Raw genomic sequence first — 27589 nt, 5'->3', positions numbered from 1 at the left:
ATAAATTCTATAATAGGAGTTTTATTTCTACTTTAATGTCAAGCAATTGCGACCTTACATATATGTACAAGAGTTTAATAATTTACATTGTTAAATACGGAAACCTGTAAAATTCCGATTATATACTATGAGACGATTTGTTGTGAATTCGAAAGCTTTTGGTGCACCTGGAATATTGTTATTCGGGTCCACCACGCTGAAACAAATCACAAACGATTATTTATTCGATAAAAGAATGAAAGGTGTGATGAGTATAATTCAAAGGCCCTATTCATCAATCACATGTAGAAATTGTGTCAACACATTACGCTTAAGCAGAGTAACAAATTTTGACAGGCTGACTTATGTATTGGAGTTTGAAAAAATGGCAGTTTCTATTTTCCTTGCAACAAATACAGGTAAGTCATAAGCTAGACGTAAATTTTTGAAAATCGTATCGACGAAAAGCAAATTAGGCTCTCGTTAATAGGATCCCTGACCCCCATCTAATATGGCAAATCGTATTTTACAATTCTTTTTTTTCAACTGATGAAATCTCTTCAAACTTTGGGAAACGATAGAGTTTACGATTGTGCTTGAGGGATGGCTAAGCAAAATTCACAAAAAATTTACAGAAACTCTCAAGTATTTGGAGTTAGATTTTATTGAACGTGAGGTTATGTTACGCTACTACAGCTGAATCAGATATTTCTTGTATTTTATCATTCGAACTTATCTTAGCTATTCCACAAACAAAATAAGATTTCATCACTTAGTAAAAATAATTGTAAAACATGATTTACCATACCTCATGGAGGCCCGATATCCCCGTAACAAATAAAACTTAGCATGGAATAGAATCGGAATTTCAATCCACCCACGTTGATACATTCGATTTCTTTAATATCCAGTGGACGCCTCTGATATCTCGCCGGTAGTTGGAAATCTTCAATAACTGGTCTGGTCACAACTCCGGGTCCCGACGCCCTGCTTGTCGTTTTCAGTGGCGACGATGCTGGACCAGTAGACTGATTAGTCGCGATTACGTCTCTCACAGCTAACCAAAAATATCATTATAAAATTTTACTTTTGCTCAAAATAAAAACATACGTATTGCTATTACATCGTGTATATGATTCACCTCTTTCAATATCACCCTTACGAAATTTAATCATAGGTATGTGAGCCTGCACGACCTGCAATTGAATTTGATGCTATATTGATATAAATGCTCTATAAGATATTTTTACCCGGTTACACTATAATTACTAAATTGAGTTATTTTATCATCCAACGAAATAATCAACCAGTGCACATACTCTCCATCCTTTATTAGCCATCATAGTCTTTTATCGAAGTTATTAATTTCAGCTACAAAGACTGTACGGAAAATTTCACTTTCGTCATAGATTCAGAGTTGCCAGATGACTCAATGAACCCAATCAGCTTCCCCCAATTCTGCCAACATTTTCCCCCACATTGGCAATAACATATCCCCAGATTTCCCCCAAGATTTTTCCCTAATAAAATGGCGGGTACGGATGTCATAGTAGCCAGAATTTTCACACCGTTTTCCTGAATCCTTTTTTCCCAACCTTCTGCATACCATGCATACTATTTCATTTTACAAAATTTTGATTGCGCATGTGCAGTCATCTGTTTTCCTTATGGATTTAGTGGATAAGCCTTAGAGGATATACTACTTACTGGAGGCGTGAGGCTGGGAGGTGGCTTAGTATGGACAGAAAAGTGAGAGAGAGGGAGATAGGTATATCGCTCTCAGCCAATCAACTGCAGAGTGAGAGAAACGGAGTATCTCAAGTGTATATTTCGTTCTCTCATTACTTCGGCCGCAGTTTTTGCGAGGTTGACGCCGTTGACGGCATGGGTAGCTTACCTTCGGTAGTATATGCTCTAAGGAAACACCAGTATCGTTGTTGGGCGCTCTCAAGGATCATATTTCATTTAGAAAGTAATCTGGACGGACTGTATGTTGGCGATTAATTTTGCGTGGATACAAACTGTTTTTTAAGAAGCGTTAAATTCTCGCGGGTGGTGGCTTTTCAGCGCATGCGGCACCTGGACTCGAATTATCGGTGAACCTTAGTAAAATAATTACAGCATTCAGCGCGAGTCGGACCACCTCTTATTCCTGCACCGTGTCTATGGTACATTTTACTTTACACGATCAGTTGATAAGCTCGTCGTAGACACGGTCCTACCACGGAGTAGTAGGAAGGAGACAACACTCGAGCAGCACTTGGCTCAAAAGCTGGCTCAGTTTTTGGGGCAACGTAAGAAGAATTGTGAAGGTGCGATTTTTAGCGCCTCTTGCGGTGTAAGCCCCTATAGAGCACTCATTCCCTTCCCCATATGATCTTACGATTCGCCGTTTGCAAACCTTTTCCTCGGATTTAATGTCAGTTGAGATTAGAAAAGCAATCACTCGGTTTTTACTGTTTTTTAGTCACTTCAGATGCGTACTTTACGAATTTACGGAGTATGTTTATAAAACGGAGGCTTATAGGTTACGATTGCCACCCTTTTTTTTACATTTTATAGCGAAAATTTCACTTTTCCGTAAGAGGCGCTCAAATCGCATTTAGACAATTCCTCTTACGTTACCTCAAAACTGGGGACAATACGTGGCGCTAGTAGACTTCTGACATGCTCACTGCCCTCGCTGATCGCGCGTAACCTCGGTAACTACTAGCGCCACTAGTAGTGGAAATTGGCGGTAGAATCGAAGGACATTTTGCGAACCACTTTTAGCAGCGTGTGTCAGGGGGCTTGGTCCTACATACAGGCAACGAAAATCGAGTCACATAGAAGCGTACGGCCTACAGGCTATTTGAAGCAAGAAAAGTTGGGGTGCTTGGACGAGCTATCACCCCAACAGCTAGGTGTCGCTAGTGGCGCCTTTGCTTGTGTGGCTCACGTACAGCGCTCGGCTAATGCGTACAGTGTCGGTGTGTTGGCTCCGACCGGCGAGTTGGGGTGATCGTGCTAACTCTCTATTGTCGACCGACGGTAGAGCCATCTTACGGATTTACGAGTCGCGGAAAGTTTTGCTTCAAACGGCCCATAAGCCGTACGCTTCTATGTGACTCGATCTTCGTTGATACAGGTCTTGAAACTCATCGAAATTTGCGTGGTGGGGGAAATACGCTTACGTTGCAGTTTTTGTTTTTCGACGCTGCCGCTAGTTCGCACTGTCGTAAGGTAATGTTCGCAAACACAACCTCTAAATTTCCCAAATTTTCCAAATGTACGTAAAAATGTTTTCAAGTACATCACTTAATACTTACCTCGAGAATTTCAGAAACAATATGATTTGATGGAGAATCCCTATTGATACTGCCCTGCAATTTATCTATCTTTTTCCCAAACAACCTTACTCTACCGCCCCGCCTCTAGCGGCCCCAACGAAAATTAATTGCTATTTCTTAAGCGTTCAACCCCCATCACTACAGTTTTCAGACCTGTATGTAAGACCGTGGTCGTAGATATAGTTTAGCCCCGCCCACTCTATGGTACCGAATCGATTTGAAACGTAACATGAATGGGATTATTCGATGCGTTTTGTAGAACAATTCGTGATTTTTTCACCAAACTGTGCTATATCAAATCGCAAAATTCTTCAACCAAACCTTTGAATGCAACGTATCGAACCATTTTTCTCTAGAGTAAATTGAACAAAAATAGAGTTAAATAAGTTAAACTTCAACTCGAAATTGATGAATAGACTTTAGCTTTTCCTGTCGCATGCTTATTTCAAGGCCTGATCAGTGTTTACACAGTTTCAGCAGGTACAGCCCTGGGGCTCCGCCAAAAATAGCAGATGACAGTGTGCTCCTCGGTTGTGCTTGACCCGGTGTTGCTGCCAAAGCTTGGCGTTTGCGACTTGCTGCGTTTTATCGACGAATGTGTGCCACACATAGACAGAATAGACGCAACTAGTTGAAACGAAGATTGAAAAAAAGAAATTTGAACCTACTACGAACGACTAATTGAAGATTAAAAAATACGATAATTTCGGTAATTAAGGTTAAGGAAGATAAAGAAAACGAAAAAAAGAAATGGCAGAAACCTCGGAATTCGGACCGAGAAAAACGATTTTTATTCTCGCAATTGTTGCTGGATGTTTTGCAGTTCTTTGGCCAAGGATTTTTTATCCTATGATCACTTCTTCTGTTATCTCACACCCAGCACCTTCTGACGGATCCGGTGAGTTCCATTTTCAAGACATGTACTAGTTTTTATTGTTGCTCCAAGCCAATATTTACTTCAAACAACAGCTCGCAACAAAAAACAGCCCTCGTTTTTTTGATTATGATCTGTTTTTCATCGATAAGGTGCTAAAACATCTTGGTTTCCAAATAATTATAAATATTGTTATATGTATTTTCAAATTTCATTTAAATGATATTATGTATTCGATAAAAAATTAACATGTACATTGTACATGTATCTTTTGGTTTTAACAAAAACACCGAATTGTGAAACATCATTATTGATATCGTTGGTATTTCCAAGACTGAATGATGATGTTGACTTTATTAAACATTGAGTTGCAATTAAGTGTTTTTGTTGCATTAAAATTAATTGATCTTCAGACGGTTCTAATGTTGTGAAATAACGACTTCTCCTAAAACTGGCTTGTTAGATTATAACGTTACGAAGTGCAAGCTGATAGGACCCTAGAAGCAGTAACAGTAAAAGTCAGTGTAATGTAAGGGTGGCGATGAATTTTGAATTTGACCAATATCAGAAAGATTTCAGTATGAAAAATCCAGGGAAATTTGGCACCAAGGTATATAACAATAATACCAGTAACTTGAACCACAGCTCAGCCTCTTGGAAAATAATGTTTCAACAACATACAATATTCATAATTTTTGAAAATTCTCAAATAAGATCAAAAATATTATTAAATGTGTACAAGGTTTTGATCAATCAAGCTTGAACTAATACGGTTCCGATAATATAGGCATAATGCCATGTTGAAGTTATTTATAATTTTATAATTTTGTACTCACAACTCGAAAACTGGGTTGCATTTACTTTTCAGTTTTGGAGGTAACTTGCATTGCTGATGATACTTGATTGATTGGAACTTGTGGTTTATAATATTAAATTGTAATATCCAAAGAAAAATTGAAATCTTTGGAATCCTGAACATCAATTCCGTTAGTACATTCCACAACTTATACTTCAAGCCAGTTTCATAATCGACGGATGAAAATTTACTTATAATTGGAAAATCTGGAGAAGTCAGAAAATTTCATATGTCTGATTTTATGGTTACTCTGTAAAAGTTGAGCTGTCTATTTTTATATGAAATCATCGTTATAAAAATAGAAATAGAGGTTTTCACGGACAACTATATACGTAGCTTGTCAACACAGACAAATCTGAATTTTGATTATAGTGTAGGTATTACCGTGCTTCCATGTCTCACAGGTTCCGATATGCATTAAACGACGCTGACCATTTGATCCAATTTAGCATACATAGCTCTGAACACCTGATCAGGTTATATCATTTCTGAAACAACAAAACTTGCACAAGAAAGTTAATTATGTGGTTAAAATTAGATTGCATGTGTGGAACTCTTTGAGACACGCAGGGTATAGACGAATACTTGATTCTGATTAAAATGGAAAAGAAAAATGAACGTATTTTCCTTTATATCCAAATTTTTTTGCTGCTGTTGCTAATGATAAACTTGATTAGTAAATATTGCCTACAGAGCTGGTAATGAGTTTATTATTCCTTATGTTCTTGATCATTTTTTTGGATTCTTTACAGATACATTTTTTGGAAAGTTTTTTGTCCGTGTAGCAATAGAGGAGAGGCAGAATAAGTAATGTAATGATCTCTGAATATCATTTCATTTTATTGGCATTTCAGCTGGGGCGTCAACGGTAGAGCGTAACAAAAATTTTCAATTGTAAAGTTTATGCTCCCTATATACACTGAGAAGTTTTATTCTAGAATCCTGAAAATCCGCCCGAAATTTTTTGTCATGTAACCACCATTTTAAGATTCCTAGAAAACCGTTAAATTTCAAATCTTCAGCGATTTAGGTTCGTATACTAAATGCAACTCTGTGATCATGTACGTTTATCATATAATATATAATATGAGTTCGGTCATTATGGGATTATAAAACGTTAAGTTAATATATTGATATTTAGGTCATGTACGTTTATGATATTATATAATGTAACTTATTATATGGCTTATTCCGCCAATTATGAGTATACCACTAGGTTCGAAAAATCTAATTTGGTTGCAATTCTCGTATGTCATCATGTGTACTGAGATATGAAGATTTTCCAAATTTTAGACCTCGAGGCTCTACCGTTTACGGGAAATACGTTGATGGATTTTTTAATTTTTCGGTCGCATGTTTTACTTCGAATTTTCAGCACCTTTTGTCATAGGAAAAAAAATACAGACCACTATGTTTTTTGTGTAAAAAAGTTTGATCTTTCCAAATTTTTAATCCATTTGTGGGTAGATCGTTAGCACCATTCTTAAAAAATTCACTTTTTCGAAAAAAAACTGTCTTGTTCAAAGTTCTGTAAAAAAAAAATATATGTTTTGATTAGAAATCCATCAAAAAGCTGGGAATTTTTACGTAAGGACCCTAGATTTTCAGAGTGGGAAGACCTCGGAATAGGGTCTGTGCTTAATTTGCGTGAAACTTTTACACAACGTGGGATTGAACCAGCCGTACCGGAGGTGATACCGTAATATTGGGGAAAATTTGATTTGTGTCATTACTAATTACAATAAATTAATTGATAATTTTCATAGTTTTTCACTCACCGATGCTCGTTTTTTTCAATTACAATAAATCGATTTTGTGTTTGGCTTTCTTGTAAGTTTTATAAGTTTTACTCAAATGAAAGCCAGACCTAATTCCATAGTCATCCCACTTTGAAAATCTAGGGTGCTTATTAGGGTGTTTCAAAAATAAAAGAATTTTTTTTTTTTCTTAAGGTGTCCAGAAATTGATAGTATACCTAAAAACAAAAATTTTGGCGCCAATAGGAGCTCTTAATGTCAATAGTAAGGTTTGCCTCTATCCATTTCTTTATTTTCCATTTAAATAACACCGGAAAAAAATATTTTTATTTTTGAATTCTTATTACTTTGGAACGGTTCATCGTAACAACAATCTGAAAAACGAGATTTGTAGGAAATTTCACGCTTACAAAAAACGTCTCAAGATCAAAGTTCCTCAGATCAAACGCTTCAAAGATGTCAGCGATCTAAAATAACACTAATCAAAAATTTTTAATATTTTCCAATAAAGCTACAAAAAAATATCACATGCCATATTTATATTATTTTTTGTGTAAAATTACTTTAATTCTGTTAACCTTAGACTGTAAACTTTTTTTGCTAATTAATTAAATTAAATATTTAACTCACAAAAAGCACAAATACATAAATATAAAGGTTAAAAATATTACATAAATGATTTTTGGGTCTCTTTTATAACAATTTTTTTTTTTTTTACTAAATATTAAGAAATTTTATTGAACAATTAATTCTTTATAACAAAAAACAATATTAACAACTTGTTATAAAAATTTTTTAACTTTCAAAAATAAAATTTTTTTTTCCCGTGTTATTTAAATGGAAAATAAAGAAATGGATAGAGGCAAACCTCACTACTGATATTAAGAGCTCATATTGGCGCCAAAATTTTTATTTTTCGATATACTATCAATTTTTGGACACCATAAGAAAAAAAAGTCATCTTTTTTTAAAACACCCTAGTGCTTTTGCAAAAATGCCCAGCTTTTCAGTGGAATTATCTAAATATTTTTTTTGTTTACGGAACCTTGAAGAAAACATTTTTTTCGAACAAAGCGTTTTTTGGCTGTTGCTGACGATCTATCCAAAAATTGATTCAAAATTTTGAAAAATCAGAGTTTTTTACATAAAAAATATCGTGGTCCATATTTTTTTGCCTACGACAAGAGGTACTCAAAATTCAAAATGAAACATACGATCGAAGAAAAGTCAAAAATTCATCAACTCAATCTCTTAAATGATAGGGCCTAAAGATCTGAAATTTGGAAGATTTTCATATCTCACATGATGACATACCGAAATTGCAGCCAAATCGAATTTTTTGGACCTGGCGGTGTGCTCATAATTTGGTGGAATCAACGATATGTTATTACATGGTGGTCACTTGTCCGGGAAAATGGGGAAGTCAGGGAAATATGAAATTCGAAAAATGGTTAGGGGAAGCAAGGAGAAGTCAGGGAATTTTTCAATCAGTGAGGAAATCTTGTGGGCGTGTGGAAAAAGAGATAGCTTTTCTCAAAAAAAAAAGCAAAATTCCTAGAAATTTTTGTATCAATGTACTCGGTTTCAGCATGATCATTAAATAGATTACAAAGTTATTTTTAAGCACCGTTTGATTCCGAGCTTCACTTCTTAGTCGAATTGGTACTATTAGTTCGGGAAAAATTATAAATTGGTCAGGGAAACACGGGGAATTTGTTTGACTATTTTCAGTGGTCAGCGTGATTATTATATATAATATCGCGTGTAATGTAATAAGAGGAGAATCTACGCCGATAGATGACAGAATTTCATTTACTGTATGACCGAAAATCGCCGAAGAGTGTTCCAATTTAATGGTCATCTAAGAACCTAAAGACATGGTCTCATGAAAATATATCATATTGAAGTTGGTAACGTTGATCGTATTTTTTGCTGATTTTTTTTGCTTCGTTTCAATTACCAGTCATCCTCAGAACTGTAATGTTGAATATGCACTTATTGTTAGTAGGGATATGCCAAATACTCTCTCTACAAATCGCGAAATTACAGGAAATTTGATTTTCATCTTATGTGTACATTTGAGTTACATTTTGTAATTTTTTCATCGTTTTCGTAAGAGAAATGAAAGTTTTTTAGCATTAGAAACATCACATCAGCAGTTAAGACTGTACCTGTTGTAGTTCATTGCATGAAGTTTAAAGTTAATCGCTTATTCAGCTGGTATTCAGTAAAGTACTCAGTAGCTCCCACGTATAGGTATAAAAGTGACAGAGACGAAGGTAATCCAGTGATACGATCGATCGGTCATCGATTACTCACAAGCGGTAAAATTTTAACGTTCCTAAAGCTAGCTCTGCACTTATACAAAAAAATTTGAGAATAATCATGAATTAAAGGGCTATTTACAGTGACTGACAAAAAAAAGAGACCACTTTTCAATTGTTCAATATAACATAGACTTTTTTTTTTTGACGATGCCTAATATTTGGTATGGCCACCTTTAGCTTTGATAACGGCTGGGAGTCGTCTAGGCATACTTTCGACGAGATTCTGCAGATAGTGGTCATCCAATTCCTCCCAAGTTTTGTTAAGGGCCGTAAAATAATTTTCCTTGTTTGTTACACCAGTTTTGTTGATTTTTGCGTCCAAAATCGACCACAAATTTTCAATTGGGTTGAGATCGGGTGATTGCGCTGGCCAATCAAGCACTTTTATTTTGTTTGATTTCATGAACAGCTGCGTTTTCTTCGCTGTATGCTTCGGATCATTGTCTTGTTGAAAGATGAAATTCTCTTCCAATGCGATCCAAACCAACGACGGTTATAACCTGTTGCGATGAGACAAAAAAGGTTACTATTAGCAACCATAGAACTTCCTTCTGCCATAAAGCACGCAGCCATAACTGAGCGACTCCATATTCCGGGCCCTTTATGGGTCATAGTGAGCAGCGTTATGACTAACAATTTTAACAACACTACTACTCGCAACGGCGAGGTGTAAAGATGGCTACAGTCTTGTCGCAGCCCCAACAGCGATACTATAAAGACGCTCCACTGTATAGAAACTAGGTTGGGACCAGCCCCTTGACACACGGTGCTAAAAGTGATTCGGAAAATGTCCCTCGATTCTGCCGCCAATTTCCACCACTAGTGGTGCTAGTAGTTACCTGACGAGCTTGCGCGCGGTCAGCGAGGGCAATGAGCGTGTCAGAAGTCTACTACTAGCGCCACGTAGAGGAACTAAAAAACGGGGACAAGGCGCGTACAATTTTTTAGTATACGAGCAGTGGTGAGTGTCAGGGGGCTGGTTGGGACATGGTCGATGACCAGTACCTGACGGTGTGAAAAAAATCGCGGCTAGGTCGATCAACCTATGCAGTATCACGGTTCTAAAAGAAAATTTATGGGGGAGACTGGGGCTAAAACTGTAACAGTGCATTCATCTCCTTAAGTATAAGAGACATGATTGCAAGGTGAAAACAACCAGTAATATGCCATTCATCACCCTCTTCTCTCTTCTACTTGTGCAGATACCGTGAGTATTTGAGGAAATGAAACAGTCCGAAGCCAGGTACGCGCGGCTCATGTAGCGCGCGCACTGTCGTCCGTAAGTTCGGGTATGCTCGACAAGAGAGCGCGGAGAGCGCGCGCTTCATGGGCCGCCGTGCTTAGCTTTGGACTGTTTTAGCTCCTCAAATAGTCACGATGGCTAGATAAATATCTTATGAAAAATCTTCGGTAATAATAAATCCATCTTGTTGAATTGAGTATTTTTGTCTTATGTCTTGCGATTCACTTTTCAGATATTTTATAGAAAAATAAAATACTACCTTACCGTAATCCCTGTTTGAAAAAAATTCGCTACCAGCATTGTGAATACGTAATTGATATAATAAAAATATGACATTCAATAAAAATTAAAAATAAGAAATGAACAGAAACGGAAAATATCATTCAATATTCATTAGAGATTTTAATTGACAGCGTGCTGTGATGTAATATTTGAGAGCGATGTTAACGTGGTCGACATCATGCAAGAAATGTGCCAAAACATCGTAACACATCACCAGGTCGATCCCCGAGTCCGAGATGCCTTGAGGACAACCAAACTGACGCCTCAGAGTATCAGTTTATGCCACGAAGAGGTGCTTGCAAGATGTGGTATAGACTTGTCTTCTTTCTTAGCAGAAAGAGAAAGACTTGGAAAATCTTACAAGCAAGTATTGGAAGAGATAAGGTCTTTCAACAGTTCTCTCTGCTTAAAACTGAATTTCGGAGTACCTTTATCGCAGCTGGGAACGCCGCATCTTATAAGATATCACATACTGATGCCCCATAGTAAGACAGGAAATATTCATTGAGCAAACATAACCTAACGAATGACAAAAAGCTAACGCCCTTATCAAGGTGTTTATAAAATAAATCAATTTCTTTGCTCATACCCCTGAAAACTAGAGCTTTGAGAGAACAAAACATCCTCGCACTGACCGAGCTTTATAGCTCAATGAGAAGCTGCCGCTTATTGAACATTTTTCATTATAGCAACCAATTAACGTCTACGACGAACTGTTTGGAAAGAAAAAATTTGGAGATCATGAAGATAATATTTAAAGTTAAAGACTAAATTATCATTCAACAAATAAATTTGTCTATTGAACAGTTCCGATTGTTGATTAAAAAAATGGTGAACAATCATTTAAATCGCAAAATCATTATTATAAGTAAAATCGATCTGAATTTAATTGATATATGGAACACGATGGTGTCGAAAAAACAAATACAAAATTAAAGATAATTTTTTTTTTATAAACAATTAAAATTGTGCAATGCAATTGTGGTCTTGAAATTTTTTCGTCCCTCAAAGTTGGTCGTAGACGTGAATTGGCTGTTATAATTGGAAATGTCCAATGAGTAGTAGCTTCCCATTAAGCTATAGAGCTTGGCCGGCGCGAGGATGTTTTTTTCTAATAAAACTCAAGTTTTGAGGCGTAGAAGCTAAAAAAATCAATATTTGTTTTTATCACACCCTAGGCTTTATACTAAATTATTTTCTAGATTCCCCGCTTGACTAATGTAAACTAACTCGATGAAATTACGTGTCTCGTTATTTGTCAGCGTTTGTGAGTTTCGAATGTAATTTTATGAACTTGTCAGTATCTTTGAAGAATACGTGCGTGTCACACTGAGGAAAGAGATTATTTACTATTAACAAACGTATATTTGAACATGGGGAAATAAATGTTTCGTTATTATTATCGAATTTTAACTGAATCAAATATGATTTGTTAACTATTAACAAATTTTTATCGAGCATTACTTGGCTCGACTCAAATTTGATAATAATAACGAAACATTTATTTCAACATATCCAAACATACGTTTTTTAACAGTCAATGAACTATTTTCTCAGTGCATTCAAAAAAATCTGTTCGCTTGAGAAATGGAAAAGTTTCATGAAATTTTTGCATTTGATATTTTAGTAGTTTAGGCATGTCCTTCCTTCTTTCATTTCAAGTAACGTTGAAGATGATATTACAGGTCGAAAAAAGGTACTGTGTGACGTCACCCATGCTAAAGTATATCTATGCCGGGAGAATTCCGCGAAGGCGAATGATCTACGAAGAATCGAGTTCTCCGATTAATTTACCATTTTAATGAAACAGTTTGCGAAACAATTTGCCATAAAATAATCATGTTGCAATTTATTAGATTCTATGCTGCATTGCTATCGCAGTTTTTAGCAATCTTCGAATACCCGCGTAATTTGAGAGTACATTTTACGAAGCTCAACTTTTGACAGCGCAAGCTGACATCTAACAGAGTTCGTGTCAGCTGCAACAGCAAAAATGAGATGTAACTTCGGTTGCCTATCTGCCGGCGCATCGTCGATTGTATACTTTCCTTGCGGGAATCCTCTTGATATATTCTACATCGAAAACTGTGAAATTCAGTTGCATATAACTTTTGCAATTATCATTTTAAGCGAAAATGAAAAAATATGGCCGAATTATTTTGAAATAGTTACCGTTTTGCCCATATAAGAGGTAGAATTTCTTTTCCGAGACGTCCCTTTTCGGCTATTGTTGATGTAACGATGTAAGGAGCGTATAGAAAGAGGGATATTTTAGGGTTATAAGAAGTGAGCCGATTTAGGCTGCAAATAGTAGTGGCGCTGTTAAACGTAAGTTGCCGAACTCCCTATAGTTTATGATATAATAAGTGCGACTGTGTACTTAACACATTCAATTTCATCACTCAATGTAGTATCAATCAGCGCCATGTCAGTTATTTTATGTATCCTTATTTGCATCCAGAGTTTAACCACATTTTGAACGCAACATCCATTAGAGAGTGCCCTCCTTTTATACGCTTCATATAGCGGTGATATACCGTAGAAACGGTTGCGCCAGTTTCCAAGGATGCTCCTGAGTTTGACCGGGGTTAAGTTTAGGAAAAGGAGCAGGGTATAAATAAATAAGTTCTCGGTACTCCTTACTATGAAAGTACGGTGAGTTTAATTGAGCTTTTAATGAGTATTTCCGTGAACAAAAAAGAAAAGAAAGGCTACGTACTCACATCTAGGGACTCACGACCGACTACTATGAAATACTATATAATGTAATGTGCTGAATATATGCCGTGAATATCTGATAAAAAGACCCGTTCCGAGTCATGCAATGCGGCTACTCCAACACACATGCAAATTTTATGTGAGCCGAGTGAAGGGGTAAAGTACTGCCAACTTGCCAACAATGACGGCCCGCTCGGGGATCTTGAATCCCGCAGGTCTCATGGTAACCGATGGCGTAAGTGATGCACAGAGAGGTTAGAATTAATTTCGGGGACGAGTTCCGGCGTCCGACGCTACGCCCCGACGCAGAGTGAATTACTGAAATCGTGAATACCTCACGATACATAATTACGATTTGATTATAAAACGTGGTTAGAACAATCTAACTTAGATACGATTTTGCCAATAACTGGAAATTGTTATTACGGAATAATTCAATTTAGTGAACAGTATAACGGTACAACAAATCAGAACAGCATATGAGTGAAGCAAAGTTTGATGACATGAATTTTATTACAAATAAATTAGAAACAGGATTCGGCAAAATCCGTTTAAGGGTAATTTACTCAACATTCTGATTATTCAATCAATTTCATATTAAATTTTCACCATTTGAAACCTGGAACTACGTACGTTTATTAATTGAGGTACACAGAGGACGAGAAATATGACACTCAAAATATAAATTTAGATTTGTGGCATGATGGAACACAATATTTTTGGCTCACGGGTTTGTGGCACACATGCAGTATGGCGCACTGCATTTTGGTATACGAGAAATACTTATAAGACGCAGATTTATGGCACCTAAGAGTTATGGCACAGCAACTTATCTCAAGGAATTGTTCGAAAAATTGAGCAGGAATAAAAAGTGATGAAGGTTAGACATTGGTGTAGTTGATATGAAATTTCCTCAAAGTAACTTAGAAATTGACCGATAGAGAAAAAAAAATTCAAGCACTAATCAATCCGCGATATGTATATTATACATAAATGCGTGTAATGTTTATTCAATCGCTTTTCTTCAATTGTATGGTGAATTAAATGAACGAAACTATCTTATTTCAGATTTTTCTTTATTCAACATAGAGATTATGATTATGAATACGCTGTTGTGCTATAACTCCTGTACGCCAAAAGGCTGTGTGCATTGCTCGTGTACCATAATCCCTGCGCGCTATAATGCCACGTGTTATAATTGTCTTGTGTCAAAAATCTTATGTTCCATTAAGTCACTAGTCTGAATTTTTATTTTGCAGTTATCTTTTCCGTGTACCACTGCTCTGTATACCATTGAGCAGTGTTCCATAATTTTGTGTGCCATGTCAAGTCCAGTGTAAAAAATTTTTTGCTGCGTCGCTAGATTAAACGTACGGGCATGCTCATACAGACGTTGCGCTTTCGATTGATGTGAACCACGGTCTCACATACAGGTCTGAGAACTCGGGCATTTTTAAGTCGTGGAGAGTGTTATAGTAGTGTAACCGAACTGTAAGTTCCTCGTTTGTTCACTAGCTGCGCTGTCATACTAGGGTATTGTAGGTATAGATATATAGGTATCTAAGCAGCAAACTTGATTAGCTTATCCCAAGTTTGCACTACTTAAATGGCTTACCCCAAGGCTGCACTACTTACCTGGCTTACCCCAAGGTTGCACTGCTCCAAGTGGCGGAAACGAGCACTACGTTTTTGCCACATTATTTGAGTCAGTCACTCCCCACCGTACGAGTTTCCAGACCTGTATGTAAGACCCTGGGGTGAACGTAGCGTCTGTCAGCGACCGTAGCGTCTGTCAGCGACCGTAGTACAGTATTGCGTCATGCGTTACTACAGTATATTATAGAATAAAGAAAAAAGGTATATCTCGGGTTTGTTCCTTCGGAGTGCAATTATACACAATACTCTGAGGGATGTCCATTGCACTAATGTTTTGAAGAAAAAGATAGTGCAGTAAAATAAATATTCTAACACAATTTTTAAAAAAATTAATTTTTTTATTCTTGCGATATTATTGAATTATTTTCACTTTTCGAAAATTTCCTACGATAAAAACAATGGTGTGCAAGGAAAACCAATTTGACATTGTTTCTTGCAAGAACAAATAGGGAATCCGTTATCCGCATGTCATGGATAATAAAGAACAACAAGCTAAAATTGTTGGCTGGCTGCCGTGTGTCTTGTGTGTTATTAACTTTTTACTTCTAAAAAATCTTTGAAAAACCATATTAATGTCCACAAGTACTGTAAGCAAAATTTTTTTTTTTTTTTGTAACACCTGCATGGGAAGTTCCGATTTCCCACCAGTTACAAAACTGTTAGGTAATCTTTTCTTCCGCACGCTAATCTGAGCAGATCAGGCTTAAATATCGTCATCGGACGTGATGAGTAAGTACGAACGCGTCCGCTGTATGTCAGCAACATGTCTACGTTCAGAATATTACGTTTGCAATCTTCTGGAGTCGAACTTCCCATTATAGCTGTTACAAAAAATATTATACGATACGCGCACTCCTACATGACCCTCGCACTTACCTACGTGAAGTTAGCCCCCCATTTTGAGAAATCAGAATTTTCGGAAATTGTTCCAGATTGTTCTAAGTTTGTTCTACACTCTTCCAAAACTTGATATTGATCACTCGTGTAACACAATTGAAAATGCTAAAAACCGTTTTTTGACCGAGCCCCCCACTTTTGAAAAATCGAACTTTTTTTGTTGTTCCGGTTTGTTCCAGTTGTTCTAAACGATGTTCCAAAACGGTGAAGTCGTAAGTTTAACGGCGGGTCTACCAAAAGGAAAAAAGAATTTTTGACTAGCCCCCCACTTTTTGAGAATCCAACTTTTTTCGATTGTTCCAGGTTGTTCTCGTTCTACTGAACATTGTTCCAAAAGCACGATGTAGTGGGTCGAACCATAGGCTCGTAAAATTCAAAAAACGGGATTTTCGGTCGCCTACATATTTGGGAGTCAACTTTCCAACGTGTTTCAGGTTATTCTAGTCGTACTGAATATTGTTCTAGAAGCACGATGTAGTAGGTCCAACCATAGACTCGTAAAATCAAATAAACGGGAGTTTCTTGTATTTTTCTCAATTTTCGTACTTCATTATGATTTTTGATGAGTTTTCCGATTTCATTGTATTTGATACTTATTAAATCATAATTGATTGATTTTTCGATTTCAATCATGATGTGGATTTAAAGAAAAAAATTATTATATATTTGGACAAGGTGCTTGAGCTCTGTTACGGCCCGATCCCAGAGCCTCTTGGCTGTTAGTACTCGAATCATTCTTATTCCTCTAATTCTGTTCAACATTCAATTCGGAAGTCGCTGTACTTAGATCACACGAATCTAGCTGCTGCTTCTTATTCTGACTCATGGATGCGGATATTTGGCTTGAATGAGAAATACCGATAAAATTGTACATTTTGTTCAAATCAATCAATTATGATTTAATAAGTATCAAATATAACGAAATCCGAAAACTCATGAAAAATCATAATGAAGTACGACCCACTACATCGTGCTTCTGGAACAATATTCAGTACGACTAGAACAACCTGAAACACGTTGGAAAGTTGACTCTCAAAAATGTAGGCGACCGAAAATCCCGTTTTTTGAATTTTACGAGCCTATGGTTCGACCCACTACATCGTGCTTTTGGAACAATGTTCAGTAGAACGAGAACAACCTGGAACAATCGAAAAAAGTTGGATTCTCGAAAAGTGCGGGGCTAGTCAAAAATTCTTTTTCCTTTTTGGTAGGCCCGCTATTGAACTCACGACTTGACCGTTTTAGAACAATGTTCAGTACAACGAGAACAACCTGGAACAATCGAAAAAAGTTGGATTCTCGAAAAGTGGGGGGCTAGTCAAAAATTCTTTTTCCTTTTTGGTAGGCCCGCTATTGAACTTACGACTTGACCGTTTTGTAACAATGTTCAGTACAACGAGAACAACCTGAAACAATCGAAAAAAGTTGGATTCTCAAAAAGTGGGGGGCTAGTCAAAAATTCTTTTTCCCTTTTGGTAGGCCCGCCGTTGAACTTACGACTTCACCGTTTTGGAACATCGTTTAGAACAACTAGAACAAACCGGAACAACAAAAAAAAGTTCAATTTTTCAAAAGTGGGGGGCTCGGTCAAAAAACGGTTTTTAGCATTTTTCAATTGGGTTGCACGAGTTATCAATATCAAGTTTTGGAACAGTGTAGAACAAACTTAGAACAATCTGGAACAATTTCCGAAAATTTGGATTTCTCAAAATGGGGGGCTAACTTCACGTAGGTCTCGCCGTGTACTTGTATCGTAATTTACTAGTTTCACATGAATAATCGAAATATCTTCTTCAGGCATTATAAAACAAGAACGACGAACGCCCCCACATGCCGGTGGGCTTCACCCGGCAATGCGAGAACGTGGAAGAGCTATTCCTTCTTCACATATTGTTCCGAAGATAACTGATCGACCTGATCACATTGCTGTACCAAAAATGAGACCACCAATGGGTGGTGCTGGACACGTTGTACCACCACCAAAAGGAAATGGCACGATGGGAATTATTATGCCACTTTACACTCTTGGCATCGTTTTGTTCTTTCTGTACACAATCGTCAAGGTATATTATCAAGTTTGAACTGCTGATATGATATTGTAATAGATACATACACATGGGAATTTAACCGAATCGAGGCTACCAGTGTCGCTTTTTACCATCTATTAAACCTGCAGAGCAGACGGCATGGATGGCCTTGAATCGGCCAGAATTCATCTCGGGAGGTTTACAACCCCAAATTGCAACCAGCTTTGTTAGATATGTCACGAACAGGTAGGCTCCGATTCGAGAAGGGTGACCACAACAAATAAGGGTCCCTGAAGTATTCCTGCGTGCAAGATGTACACTTGGAGACAATGAATCTGAGACGGCATAATTTTTACACTAGACAGTTATGTTGGCAACACAGAAAAACCTACAGCGCCATAATCGGCCGAGCGCGAAACAAACTCAATCTTAATAAACGTAACATAACCCATAACCGTCGAATCTAACCTTAAAATACCGCGGGGATAATGGCTTGCTCGATTGAGACGTCAACAACGGTCATGGATTATGTTATGTTCATTGAGATTGAGTTTGTTTCGCGCTCGGCCGACTATCGCGCTGTAGGTTTCTCTGTGTTGCCAACATAACTGTCTAGTGTAAAGAATTAGCCGTCTCAGATTCGTTGTCCCCAAGTGTACACACACAACACTTCCGTTGTCTATCTGCCGGCGAGACATCTCTCGCTTTCTAAACCCCCCCCCCCACCCACCTCCATATCGTGAAGCGTTCACCGCATATGTGCAGGCTGGTAACGTTCGGAGCAGTTCACAGATTTCGCCATTCGAAACTTCCACCCGTATCAAATCGTTACTCGTCGCAATTCCGGTTCAGAACAACTTTTATTGATGGCTTACGATTTTTGTGGCTCCGATAAATACGAGCGGCCCCTTTGTGACTTTTATCTCATTTTTTTGATCACTCGATTTGTCGCATAAGTATCGCATAATTCGAAACGCTTTGATGATCGCTAATCATTGCCATTGACTTACTTACATACGCGAATATCGAATTGTTACAGTACTATAGTATATGCTAATTCGGGTTAGCGGTAGTTCGGATAATACAATACTAATTTTGGATCTTAAATGGTGGAGAATATTATTGAAAACGTAACACAGTAGTGAATAAATTTTGATGCTATTTTTCCATGTATAATGTGTCACTTTAATACATAGTCATATCATTCTAACTCCGTTTACGTGTGGAGTAAATTGAAATATTGTTAATTTCAATGTAAGGCTATGAATTTATTTTCTTCGACATCTTTTTTTTCTAACAGCGTATGCATGTATTCCAAATTTTCAGCACTTTTTTTGGTTAACAGAAGTAGCCATGGTTTGGATAAAGACTATTCACAAATTCCATAAGCACGTTGTAAACAGGCGAAAGAGTCAGAAGGAGATAGATAGATAGATAGATAAATAAAGAAAAGACAACCACAAACATGCTATGTCCTTTATGAAAAGTCTAATCAAGAATAGAAATAGGAATAGGAATAAAGCCGCTTTCCAAATCGAGCTGGAAAAAACGCTAAAGCAGGCTACGGAAGCGAACGGGAATAAGAAAACGAAAGTCGCGCCACAGATAGACGAGAAGCAATTATTAGATAAATAGAAGAGGTGAGCGTCGCAACTACAACTGCAAGCCAAGTCCAGAGGGAGAACGATGCAACGAGAAGCCGAGCCCAGTTTAATCTCAAGGAGACGAAAACCCCACTGTACTGTCGGGGCGAAAACGACTGGGAGATAGCCAAGAAGCAGAGGAGAAAGAAGAGGGAAGAAAGAAACCAAGAGACAAGAAGCGGACCAGGACCCCAAAAGGCACCTCCCAGAAGGAAATTACCAAGACTGAGATGAGAGGCTGTCCTCATACAAAGACCGAACGAAAGCAAAGTGTCCTACGTGAATATGCTTAAAGCAGTGAAGCAGAAATCAGGCATGGAAGAAGTGGGATCCAAAGTCTGCAAGATCAGAAAAACTAGGGATGGAAACCTCCTCATAGAGCTATTGAAAGGCTCGAAACTAAAAACGGTCAGCGGAGCAATACGCACGGCGGTACATGACAAACTAACCGTGAGGCTGCTAGTCCCGACAGTTACAATAGAGCTTAGAGATCTTGAAGACGATATAGTGGAAGAAAATGTCAAACAGGTACTGGTCGCAGCCCTCTAAGAGGCCATACCAGATCTAATAGAGGTGAAAGCACTCAGAACAGGCCCGAAAGACACCCGGGTCGCACTTGTGTTAACACCAAGAGCCATGGCAACTGCAAAAGTGCTAAATCCAGGCAAAGTCAGAGTTGGCTGGGTCAACGCAACCGCGCGAGAAAAGAAAACGATCATTGGATGCTACAAGTGCCTGGAATATGGACACACAGCCCCAGAGTGCTCAAAAAATGTTCAAGAGAAGTTGTGCTTCAGATGTGGAGAACCAGGGCACTTAGCTGCAGTGTGCCAACAGGTGTACAAGTGCTTGACTTGCGAAGCGGTAGGCAAACCCCGTGGCCATAGGTCAGCGGATTATTCCCCGCCCTTCGAATAGCTAGAGGGAAGCTGAACCGAAAAAACGGTAATGGCTGATCTCCCTAGCATCAGCATTATGCAGATAAACCTCAACCGGTCTCGGGAAGCAGCTGGCTATATTCAGCTGCTACTTCTCTCCTAACGTGACGGACGTGTTGGTGAAACTGGACCTGACTGCGTTGGAGGAGCACATCCGAATGTGAAGGGCCCACTTTTCGTGGCGGGTGACTTCAACGCCACAACAATGGCATGGATCGGAGGCCCGCGAGATCAAAGAGGTGACATAGTGGAGGAAATGATGGCTACCTATAACCTTGCAGCGGCGAATGATGTACGCGTGCACACTTTGGAGAGGGTAGGCAGTAGATCGGTCTTAGACTTGACATTCGTATCCCCAATAGTAGAGACATCTTATCTTAGGAAGTACTGGACGAAGAGACACTCAGCGATCACCGCTATATATTGGCGAGACTCCGAAGAAACCAAAACCAACAGAGGAAATATAAATCGAGAGTAGGATGGTCCCTTAAAAAGATGAACTGCAAAAAATTCCTGCAAAAGCTCAGTGCAACTAAACAAGAAGGTTCTGCTACTGCATAAGAAGCAGCCGAAGCACCCATGACGAACATAGCGGATGGATGCGATGCATCAATGCCACGCAGGCCGTCGACATACCACAGGAAACCAGCATACTGGTGGAACGAAGAACTGGCGGAACTGAGAAAAGAGTGCAACAGAAGTCGAAAGAGGTCACAGAGGGAAAGAAAAGAACAGGCCAAATGCAGTGGAGGAACAAGAAGCTTACAAAGAAGCCAGAAGACTCCTGATAAGCAATACGAATGAGCGAAAGTGAGAACTGGAAAAGCCTCACTGAGTTGATCAATCGAGACCCTTGGGGCTTACCTTACAATATTGTAATGGGTAGACTCCGGAAATCGCAAGGATCAATCGTACCAGAAGATGAAATAAGCCTTCGTAGAAGCGTGGAAGTGCTGTTCCCGACGGGAGAACCTCGAAATGGCTTTCCAGTTGAAGAAAAAATGGAAGCAATTGATTTGTTCAGTCTTCAGGATTTATAAGCCGCAGTGAGCAGATTATCCTCTGGGAAAAGTCCTGGACTGGACGGGGTTCCCAACAAGGTGGTACATTTGCTGGCGAACGAGAATCCTCAGATACTACTGAGCGTCTTCAATAAATGTTTAGTCGAAGGAGTTTTCCCCATTAGATGGAAGAGGCAAAAATTGGTCTTAATACCCAGGGGCAAAGAGAGTACAGCGGCTGATCCCTCGTCTTTCAGACCACTGGGAATGATTGACTCAATGGGCAAACTATTTGAGAGGCTCATCCTCGATAGGATGGAGAAAGTGTGCGAAGAGGAAAGAAACGTAGGACTCTCCGAGGCGTAGTTCAGCTTCCGCAAGAGACTGTCGACGAACCATGCATTAAAGAAGGTAGAAGAGAAAGTATCGGAGGCCTTATATAAACTACCTAATCGGGGAGGATACTGCGCCATAATAGCGCTGGACGTCAAAAATGCGTTCAACTCGGCTAGTTGGGAGCGCATTTACCAGGCTCTGACACAAGAGAAGAAGATGCCCAAATACCTACGTAGGATTATGAGCAGCTATCTAAACTATAGAAAGCTTGTAATAGTTGCCGAGAAAGGCAGGATAATATTGACTTGTCAGCAAGAGTACCGCAAGGATCGATAAAGGGCCCATTCCTATGGATCTGCATGTACGATGGATTACTGAGGCTGAAACTTCCGCATGGTGCATCGTTGGTTGGGTTTGCTGACGACCTGGCTCTAGTCGTGGTGGGAGAAGCAGCAGAGTTGGTAGAGACAGTTGCCAACGAAGCTTCGGAGCTGATAGCTGAATAGCTGACCAGCAGGTTCTTGCAGCTGACGGTGCGTAAATGCGAGGCGATCCTGGTTACACGGCGTAGGAAGTACAAGGTACCCCAATTCCGCATCAACGGAGAAGTAGTTCCTCTCAAGAACGAGATAAAGTACTTGGGAGTGTGGCTTGATGGGAAATGCTCATTTAAGTACCATGTCAAGCAAGCCGCAACGAGGGCGTCAATAATATGCATATCACTGTCGCGGCTAGCGTACTTAGCGAATAAACATATGTGCGCAGTACAGCGGAAGATGAATCTGCGCATCATCAGCGGATGGCGTTTGATGTCAAGAGATGCGGCCAGCGTACTGTCAGAGGTTCCGTCATTTAGGCTGTTAGCCCTGGAAAGGAAAGAAATATGGCACGAACAGGAAGATTACCGGCGGAGACACGGTCGTTTGACCGAGGAAGCGAGAAGCTGCATACGAGAACGAGCAAGGGAAAACCTCTACGTGAGATAGCAAGAAGAATGGGACTCTTCGAAAAATGGAAAATGGACGTACTCAATGATACCGAAGATCAAGGAATAGGCCCTCCGCAATCATGAGGCGATGGAACACCGATTCACGCAGGCAATCAGCGGCCATAGGTGTTTTGGAATATATTTGGCCAAAAGAGGGCATATGCCTAGCAGCAATTGCCGATTACGTAGAGAAGAGAAGGATGACGCGGAACACACTTTGTTTGCATGCCTGGCACACGAACAGAACAGGAGAGAAGTTGCGCGAGACGTGGGAGTGCTACTGTCAAAAGACAACATAATAGCGGTCATGCTTACGTCACAAGAGAAATGGAACCAAATAGCAACCTAAATAAGAAAGGTAATCAAGACTAAAGAAGAAAGGGAGAGAGAAACGAGAAGAAGAGACTGAAGATATTACAAGACTGATACGCTAAGTTATATAGCAACCGAAGAGGGATTCTACGGGATCAGAACAGGCCCCACCGAAATAATACTGGAAAGGAGTGCCGGTGGGTGCTAGATATTGTAAGGAGGATTTCGGATTGCGGTTTTACACTCGTACAACTGTAAAACGAAAGGGTTTTTAGTCAGCAGGCCACGCAGGAGACTCTGGCACACGGTGGCATCAGGGTTGAGATGGTTTCGACGATCTCATCAACAATGCTCACTACGGTCTATGAAAGATTTTTTACCCCACGCCTCCATAAAAAAAAGATAGATAGACAGATAAATAAATAGATAGATATATCTATTTATGTCTATGACAATATTACACAATGTAGCCACAGAGCATTACAAATTCAAATTAAAAAAAAATTACTCTGTGACTAAAAGAGATAGACAGCACCATAAAGTGCAGTATTTGCCAGTAAATTAAACTAGAGTAGCCTACACCTAACATCCAATGCCTGACACGCGAAATTGAGAAAAAGAAAAGAGAAAGAGAGAGCTTAAGACCGAGTGTCCTCAGTATCCAGCAGATGGATAAAAACACCATTCTTGAACGGAGTAAGTGAAGGCGTGGCCCTAAGTTAAGGCGGAAGAGAGTCCCAAAGACGTAGTCCAGCAACTGCGAATGAATTAACGTACGCAGTTGTGCGAGAGAATGAGGCTATAAAACCACTTCTGGGGGTCCGCGAGGAGCGATCACCGGAAGAATCATAAACCCGATTGACGAAGAGCTCACGCAGGTAACCAGATCGTCCTGAACACGGTACGATAAAGAGCTGAGATAGGAGTAGGAGAGAAAAAAAGCTGGAGTTTAGCGTCGAGACTAACGGATAAATCAGCAAACACCGCGCAGCAGTAATCGCAGATCGGAAAGATCAAGGTCAGTACCATCAGTTTGCGCAAGTTCTTGGAGAGCAGACATCTTGGCACACAGTAGGCCAAAGGTCCAGCTGAAGTTTGGATATGTAAGGTCCACAACCAAAAATCATCGTATGCGTTTTCGCAGCATTTAGACGGAGAGCAGAGGATCTGAACCATTCCAAGACAGCATGAACATCCTCATTGAAGTAGGCATCGGCATCCGCAATCTTCACCGATGGGAACTGGTAACGGACCTGCAGATCGTCTGCATAGACTAGATGGTCGCAGTATTTCAGGAACACGGAAATATCGTTAATTAAGATAGAAAACAATAGTGGTTCCAAAACTGAACCATGTAGAATACCAAGAACAAGATTCTTCCAAGAGGAAAAAAGACCATCCGGGGACGCGACTTGCTGCGACTAATGCAGATCGGAAAGCTTTCTGAGTAGAACTGCTTGCAGGATCATGTCGAAGACGTTAGAGAAGTCGAAGGCGGAAGGAGGGGGAGGGGAAGGGGGAGATGAATAGATGCGTATATTCGCCCTGGGACAAGTTCCCTCAGGCGGCATATAAAAAGCACGTACAATCAAAACATGTACATTATAGGCATAAAATACAATAAAACCAACAACAAATTATCATACATCAAAATTAAGGTTGAAAAAGAATGACTACAGGAGGAGATAAAAATAGATAAAAGTAAATAGACCGAAAGTGAGTAAAAAATAAAGATACAATAATGAATAATATAAAGAGGTAATGACGGAGAGATGTGTTCATTGGCTTTGGGATAAGTCCCCTCAGGCGGCGTATGATACATAGTACGGGCATAAAAAATTTTTAGGGAAATAAAATGAAAATAAAAATATACTTCAGAAACAGTATATGAAGCTATTGTACGAAATAGAGGAACAAAAATAAATACAACATAAATTATGCCGCAATCTACAGGCAAGATAAAATAAAGATAAGATGTATTGCGGCATAGAAAATGAAATCAGATCTAGTTAGCATTAAACTTAGCGGAAGCAATAAATTGAAAAAGTAATTATAATAGAAATAAAATGACTAAATAAATTAAATGGATTTAGTAAGTGAACAAAACATATTAAATATGAAAATAGAAACAAAAGTAAAAATGTTAATATAAATGAAAATAAAAATGAAAATGAAATTATAGATACTGCCTTAGGCAGAATACACAGCATAAGCATAAAAAATTCAAAGAAAATAATAAAAGCAAGAATATACAAAACAAAAACGGTTTACGAAGATATACAGGGTATACTAGACAAAAAGTAATTCGTAGTTACAAGTACGTAAACGCAGAAGAAGCAATAGTATATTGTGTAACAAGAAGGAAAACTCGGTATTCTCCGGCCAAGTGTACGTTTGCAATATGAGTCATAGGTGAGCACGCATACGAGCTGAAGGCGCGTAATGCTTATGCGATCTAAAGAAGACGCCTCCTTGTTGCACACGATTCTTTATACATATAACAAAAGTATGTTTAAGCATGACTGACAAGCTAAAGCTTTTGTAAGCTAAAAATAATCGATGCATCGATTAATCGAGTCCAAAAAAATCGAAAGAATTAAATCAATTAATACATTATTTCGTATTTTTTTGGAACGGTGCATATGAAATAAAAATTTCGTAAATTTCAGTTCGTAGCTTAGTGCGGTGGGGGAGGGGGAGGGGGGTCATTTTCTACAAAAAGTACTTGTGTAATATTTGAAAAGCCCCGATGGAGTATTCCAATAACAGAGGTTCGGATAATTGAGGTTCCACTGTAGTTGGCCTGCCCATTTTATTTGCAATTGACATCATTTGAACCCCTATTTGTTATTTTATAGTCTTTTACTAATGAAGCTTATAGGATGCGCGTGGTCTGGTATTTCAGTCATGATTTTAGGTTAAGGTGGTTTAGGTGCTTAGTTATCCTCGGTTAACTCCTCCTTCTCTAAAAAGAACTATAAAGCTTTGATTATATTTTTATCCAATCATTTATATGTGCAAACAATTCTTTACAACAGCATATTTAGAATTGTTTTTGTTTTTCATTTTTTTATTTCATGGATCAGTTCTACATTTACGAAACGGTCCCAATCAGAAAATAGTATCCCCTTCAGCCGAGGAGAGTTTTTGGACCAGCCCATGCGATCTTGGATTAAATTTAAGTATGCAGTTTTTCACAAAATTTATGCGCCATATCGTTTCGATTACCGTTTATCGATGTTAGCTACTTAGCGATCGGGGTGCTCAGACTGCACCACTTTTTGTCCAATTTGGCGTCTTGGCGCAACGAATCTTACATTGGTGACTGCAAATGAGGCGAGGATTACAGGGAGACGTAGCTCAAAAACACTCTGACCAGTGGGAAGCTCCTTCGTGAACCCATTCATACCACGTTATACTTGTTATTTCGCCGCCGATCGCTGTTCTCTTCAACTTCCTGCCACATTGACGATATTCCCGAAGTATCGGCATGAGATTGCGATCCATAGTCTCTGAAAGCACCACATTGAAAGGCCGTTAAATTCATTACTGTTTAGGGCCCTGTCTAGGAATGCCATATTTGTAGAGAGCTAATAATTTGTTGATATTTACTAATATATAATACACTAAGGGCTTTGGCCCTGCGCGCTTCGCGTGTCATCCCGGTTGGCGTTTCGCGCTTCATAAATTCTCATTGTCAATGAGAAACATCAGTTTGCACTAAAACCGTTAGAAGCAAATCCAAGTCGATATCGTGTCAGCTTTAAGAGATATCGTTAACCAGTAATGACACGTCTCACCTCTTTTCATCCCCTTCGGAGTCGAATTTAGAAAAATTCTTTCTCGGTAGAACTCTCCAAATTCCACAGTTCTAGGTTCAGGGATTTGGGCTGGGCGTATAGAAATTACGTTCTGGTTACGTGAGCTTTGTCGTCTTCTCCCCCAGGCTGGCCACCCCAATGAGCCTAAGTAATGCAAATTTGTTTTAGGACTTCAAATAATTCATGGAGTGAACTTATCGCTGTCAACGGAGTTACGTTGTAAACTGTTTTGTATTACTCGTCTGAACGTGGAAATGGCAGTTGGCCAATTTTTTTTTTTTGTTTTTGTGGGCTATCTTGTCCCACAGGCCCCTGGCACTCAACTAGATTCTCGTATAGCAGGACGTTCCGTTAATATCCCTCATCTCTATGTGGCACTGGTGGACACCTGTCACGATGCACGCGTCCCTATTAATCATATAAAGGTTAGAAACAACGCAGAGAGTAGAGCTGTGTGGGGCAGGGGGCATAGAGGGTAGAGCAGGTGACTATTAGTGCCGCGTAGTGGCGGGGTCACTAATGGGAACATGGTAAAACCAGGAGTGCCTGGGGTCTGGTGATGTCCCACCATCTGCTTTGCCGAAATCTCTAGCATCTTCTATATC

At 39.0% G+C, this 27589-nt stretch overlaps 2 protein-coding genes across 7 annotated transcripts in view; one reads left to right on the top strand and one right to left on the bottom strand.

Annotated features, from left to right (window-relative positions):
• Nucleotides 1-5: 5 nt before the first annotated feature.
• On the bottom strand, nucleotides 6-1449 carry LOC107226640 (28S ribosomal protein S36, mitochondrial). Its single transcript, XM_015667523.2, has 4 exons — nucleotides 1299-1449; nucleotides 1121-1175; nucleotides 861-1036; nucleotides 6-196 (listed from the first exon to the last, which is right to left on the bottom strand). The coding sequence occupies exons 1-4, from the start codon at nucleotides 1320-1322 to the stop codon at nucleotides 179-181; spliced, it is 273 nt and encodes a 90-aa protein (XP_015523009.1). The 5' UTR covers nucleotides 1323-1449; the 3' UTR covers nucleotides 6-178.
• A 2064-nt stretch (nucleotides 1450-3513) lies between these two features.
• Nucleotides 3514-27589, top strand: part of LOC107218047 (glutamic acid-rich protein) — a 50199-nt gene continuing 26123 nt past the window's right edge. For 2 of the 6 annotated variants that reach the window (XM_046744664.1, XM_046744663.1), the window contains exons 1-3: nucleotides 3515-4206; nucleotides 10779-11132; nucleotides 17716-17981. In XM_046744664.1, coding sequence (XP_046600620.1) covers nucleotides 4059-4206; nucleotides 10779-11132; nucleotides 17716-17981 — 768 coding nt within the window. In that variant the 5' untranslated portion in view covers nucleotides 3515-4058. Of the gene's footprint in view, nucleotides 4207-10778; nucleotides 11133-17715; nucleotides 17982-27589 lie in introns of all 6 variants that reach the window. The other 4 variants (XM_046744666.1, XM_046744665.1, XM_046744662.1 and 1 more) reach the window with 3 other exon arrangements.

This window comes from Neodiprion lecontei, chromosome 7 (genome assembly GCF_021901455.1).
Source record: "Neodiprion lecontei isolate iyNeoLeco1 chromosome 7, iyNeoLeco1.1, whole genome shotgun sequence".
Lineage (NCBI taxonomy): Eukaryota > Metazoa > Arthropoda > Insecta > Hymenoptera > Diprionidae > Neodiprion > Neodiprion lecontei.
The sequence above is the reverse complement of the archived record's forward strand: the minus strand, read 5'-3'. Positions and strand labels throughout refer to the sequence as shown.

Coding starts and splice junctions, on each gene's coding strand:
- LOC107226640 (XM_015667523.2), bottom strand. CDS start 1,322: ATGATGGCTAATAAAGGATGGAGA. Junction 1,176..1,298: donor TGGCTAATAAAGGATGGAGA/GTATGTGCACTG, acceptor ATTCAATTGCAG/GTCGTGCAGGCTCACATACC. Junction 1,037..1,120: donor TAAGGGTGATATTGAAAGAG/GTGAATCATATA, acceptor ATTTTTGGTTAG/CTGTGAGAGACGTAATCGCG.